This window comes from Chrysemys picta, unplaced genomic scaffold (genome assembly GCF_011386835.1).
Source record: "Chrysemys picta bellii isolate R12L10 unplaced genomic scaffold, ASM1138683v2 scaf4222, whole genome shotgun sequence".
NCBI lineage: Eukaryota > Metazoa > Chordata > Testudines > Emydidae > Chrysemys > Chrysemys picta.
The window spans coordinates 1-4,370 of NW_027056923.1; the positions used below are offsets into that span (position 1 = coordinate 1).

A 4,370-nucleotide genomic window follows, 5' to 3' on the forward strand; every position below is an offset into this window, starting at 1 on the left:
TACAACAGCAGCTGTCAGGAGTTAAGCACTCAGCACAGTTAGAAACAGCAACAGCGCCATCCCCCGTGAGACGGGAGCAGGCACTGTGCCGCGGTCCCACACGGGAGAGAGCTATTTTCTTTGCCCACATGCTCCCCTCAGGAATTGGCAGGCTCCTAGGGGGCATATCAGTGCTGTGCTGCTCAGCCCCTGAAACTCACCCCTGTGAGGCATCACGGCATAGGTGAACTCATGGGGTCCAATATCTGCAGTGGCATCTGGTGACTTTGGCGCTCTCAGCCTGGAGGAGAGGGATGAATTAAGGGGGTGGAGTCTCTTCCACTGGCAGTGCCTAGAACCAGCCCCACTTCCTTTAAACACTAGTGCACATGCACTACTGGTGTCAAACCACCCTGCCATTCCATCACGCAGCAGGGACCCCTGCAAACTGCACCACAGTCAGGCTCCATGGCCGTGCCCCATTGGGGGAGGAGCTCCTGCCACAAGACTGCGAACGCCCGCTGCACTCACACGCCAGAGGCCTAGGGTCTGTCTTGACTTGTCACCAAACACTGGCCCAACACTTGGATCAAAGTATTCAAGAAACTGATCCCACCATAGAGAGCAAGGTGCTGCAAGCTCAGTAACTAGATCAGTGACAGCCAATCCTTAGTGGCATGAATTCCTGACCACTGCAGGAAAGGGTCAAAACCTTATCATCTCCGTACTTGACGGGACGGGGCAGAGAGCGGATCCCGTTATAAATGGGACACATTCTAAAGCACAATATGCACTAGAGTTTCCATTTCCAGTCCAATCCCGCTGCTATATACAGGGTGCAGACCACAGCGTTTGCAAAGTTAAACGATAGTGCACATGGGACTGCAGCATCCCCAGCGAGCAGAATTGTAAACCCAAGGCATCCATTGCCCAGCCCCGCCCCCCACCCACTCACAGCGAGAGGCTCATCACATTCTTGTGCACCGACGCGCCGTATTTGCAGTCGTTCAGCAATGCCACCCCGAAGCCGTGCTCAGACAGGTCCATCCACTTGTGACTCCACACCTTGGGGAAACAACTGGCCTGGCATTAGGGGGCTGTCACCCAGGATGGTTATTTGTGGAGCAAGGTGGGTGCCACGCAAACTGTTTTACTGACCAAGAACACAAAGGGTGGCTGGGGGAGGCAGACGATGGCCCCTTGGGCTCTGCAGCGGGCCAATCCCTGTGAACAGCCTAGATCACCAATCAGGAGCGTAACTGGAAATCTAGTCCCCATGAAGGAAAGGCAGATCGGGCTCCTTCATCAAACTGACGGGCAGCTGCAGTGAGGCCAGGATGCAAATTCCCTAGCTCTGGGGAACTGCATGACCCACTAACATTGAAATGCAACTTCGTCTGCCCCAGGCTGGCTCCACACAACAGCAAACCACAGGTCATTCCGAGACAGTTGAGCGTCCATCTGGATCCCCCGGAGGGAGCTTGTGATTGGGCAGTGGGAGGCCGGTACTTTGCTATGTCAGTGTACAAAGCCATATCTGTGCCCTGGCTGGGAAGGATTTGAATAGCGACACTGACTCAGCGACCCAAGATTTTGTTCTCACTGAGGTCCCTGCTTAAAGCTCTACTCTCTTGGGATATGGGGACCCTGCTCCTGCCGGGTTCACCTCCCCGCAGGAGACAGCCTATCCCTGCAGCAGTTCAGCGAGCAGCTGTGGTCCGAGGCGAGCTGTTCTCAGAGGGCACGCGGGGTGGGGAAAGAAGGGACGGTGTCGATCTATCAGGGCTATTTCTACCTAGAGAGCTGGGGCAGTGGCAGGGCCCAGCCTGCTGCCCTCCTACCTCGAACCGAGCCCAGTCCCAAGACGTGTTCCAGTGCGTCGGCCTCTGCAGGTGCCCAAACTGAATCTCATACGTTGCATTCATGCTCCGAACCTGCAATGGGAACTCCACCTTCAGGAATCGGTGAGCCTCATTCCAGTCAACCTAGAGCAAACGGGGCGGCCAAAAGGAGGCTCAGGTCATTGTGGGGGAGACAGGAAAGATGGCGTCATCTTCACCACAGTGGCTCCCCTGTTCTAGCTTCCCCAGAAACTCCCCATTGTCTAGTTAACCCCACCCAACAGGGACCTGGTTCCCTGGTAAAGTATCGAGCAAGGGCTAAAACTGGCCCTGGGACTGTACTCTACTGTCTCTGAACGTGGGAAAACACGATCACATCAATCCATCCCAGTGGCTTTAAACAATCCCAAAGCTCTTCCGAAGTGCTTCGTTATATGCCAGGGGTGGCCAAACTGTGGCTCACAAGCCACTGTAGATCAATCTCTGATAATTTTCATATGACTTTACATTGTGCCTCTTTATATAACCTTGTGGTGGGTCTACCCACGTGTGACATCTGTTTTCATGGAACTTTGTATCAAAGCCTCATTTAGAAACTTTGCATTGCCCTTGGTATAATATTATAGCCCCTAAGGATAAAATAAGATAGAAGAAAAATTATTTTTGCTAGCAGTAGAACAAGAGCTCTCCCCCCCCCCACACTCTTAATCAATTGCCCTGTTGAATGAATGAGGTGTGGATGAGCAAGGCATGGAAGGCAGCACCTCCAGACAGCTTCAACTGTTGGATAGGGGCTGGAAGCCAGACCCAAGGACAATAAAACGTGTCAAGTGGGCTCATTAAAGACAAGCAGACATACTGACGGCCTCGGGGGTTAGAAGCAAGCACCTTCTTTTGGAAACACCCTCTTTGCAGCATTGGGACAACACTCAAAAGAAAGCAGCACAAAGGACCAATGGACACAGACACAGAGTTTGAATCTGGTATAGATTTGCATAAGAGGAAAGCTGCTATAAAAGTGAGGTGTCTTGCAGAGGACCCCGGGTCTCGTCTTGTCAACATGGGAGCATCGATCCGGATCGGCAGAAGCCCGGCTCCACCCCCTCCCCCATCTAACTCACCTGGCCAGTGAAGTTAAGGGGAGCAACTAATTGGTAACAACAAGACGGAGTGTGTTTGTGTGTGTGTGTGAGTGTAAGTGTAATATATTATATGCATATAATACAGTGTTAATGAATACATGTATTACTAATAAATGTGGCGTTTTGTCTTATTCCCCCTGAAAAGATCCTGTGCAGTACTTTAAGTACAACATTTTGGTGGAGAATGCGAAAGGGGGAGCAAGCATAAAATCCACAGTTATTATAAAACTGGTGTGCACACCGCCAGCTTTAGCAAGCCTGGCACTAGAGGAAAAAAAAGTGTAAACTTTCAGTTAATTAACCAAACTCTGAAGGATATAGGAGTTTAGGTTTAAATTGTGTTCATAACTGAGCTAAAGAGGAAAATTTAGTGTTTCTCACTCTAATCCGGGGAAGGATTAACCAAACTCTGAAGGATATAGGAGTTTAGGTTTAAATTGTGTTATAGAGGTACATACACCCTCAGCCGTAGCAAGACTGAGATAAAGAGGAGAACATAAGTGTTTCTCACTCTGATCCGGGGAAGGATTTGTATAATTGGTGTATGAACCCTCGGTGGTAGCAGACCGAGTAATACAGAGGGAGGCGTAGCGTCTCTCCCTCTGGCCCAGAGTGGGTTAAAAACATAAGATACAGATCTTGTTCTGTTAAACCAAACTCTGAAGGATATAGGAGTTTGGGCAGTGTAGTGTGGTTTATGTTTTTTTTTTTTTTTTTTGTAAGTAATATTGTGGTAATTTCACAATTTTGAAAAAATGTTTAAGAAACGGAACCAGGAAGGGTGGGGGATAGTTGGAAAGCCCACCCTCCTTGCTAAATTGGTAGTGGAACAAGGCTTGTGCCCATGGAAAGGAACTGTTTATTAAAAAAAGCAGGATCGGGCCCAGGCAAGCAACAGATAGAGAAACTAAAAAACAGGTTGGGTACAAAGAGTTAAAACAGCACTCTCAAATCTTACAGCAGCAGTAACATCAGGAGAAGAAACATTTAAGACCCCAGAAGGGGGCAGACCTTTGGGACCCCTCTGGAGATTGGGAAGGGGGATATTTGGGATATTTGGGTAAATTCCTCCTCCCAGGGCCAAAATGCCATTGAAACAGTTAACAACAGTGCCTGCTTCTGCCTCAGATCTCCAGGCCATGGCAAAATGGCTGGAGATTTTAAAACAGAATTTTTTTCTAGATGGAGTGTTAAGGCCCTTTTACTGAGAGAAAGGGAGGATTTACACTCACAAGAAATGCACCACTTAATTAGCATTTGTGCAGCCCCAAGTACCAAACATACTGTGGCAGAGACCAAGCAGGTTCTGCCAGGGTAAAAGCACTGTGCTAATTTGTTTCCAAGCTTCTATCTTTCAGGCTCTGAACCAGAACATCAGGAGAGCTGGTACCAGCTGAAGAGTTATCAA

General features: G+C 49.3%; 1 protein-coding gene across 1 annotated transcript; it reads right to left on the minus strand.

Annotated features, from left to right (window-relative positions):
• Positions 1–43: 43 nt before the first annotated feature.
• Positions 44–2,846, minus strand: LOC135980549 (alpha-mannosidase 2C1-like). The gene is made up of 3 exons (XM_065580498.1): positions 1,821–2,846; positions 935–1,044; positions 44–280 (listed from the first exon to the last, which is right to left on the minus strand). The coding sequence occupies exons 1-3, from the start codon at positions 1,902–1,904 to the stop codon at positions 112–114; spliced, it is 363 nt and encodes a 120-aa protein (XP_065436570.1). The 5' UTR covers positions 1,905–2,846; the 3' UTR covers positions 44–111.
• Positions 2,847–4,370: the final 1,524 nt, after the last annotated feature.

Excerpts from the sequence above, each read along its gene's own strand:
- LOC135980549 (XM_065580498.1), bottom strand. The coding sequence starts at position 1,904 with ATGAATGCAACGTATGAGATTCAGTTTGGGCACCTGCAGAGGCCGACG. Across the intron at positions 1,045-1,820 it reads GGGACTGGGCTCGGTTCGAG|GTGTGGAGTCACAAGTGGAT; the intron begins GTAGGAGGGCAG and ends TGTTTCCCCAAG. Across the intron at positions 281-934 it reads AATGTGATGAGCCTCTCGCT|GCTGAGAGCGCCAAAGTCAC; the intron begins GTGAGTGGGTGG and ends CCTCTCCTCCAG.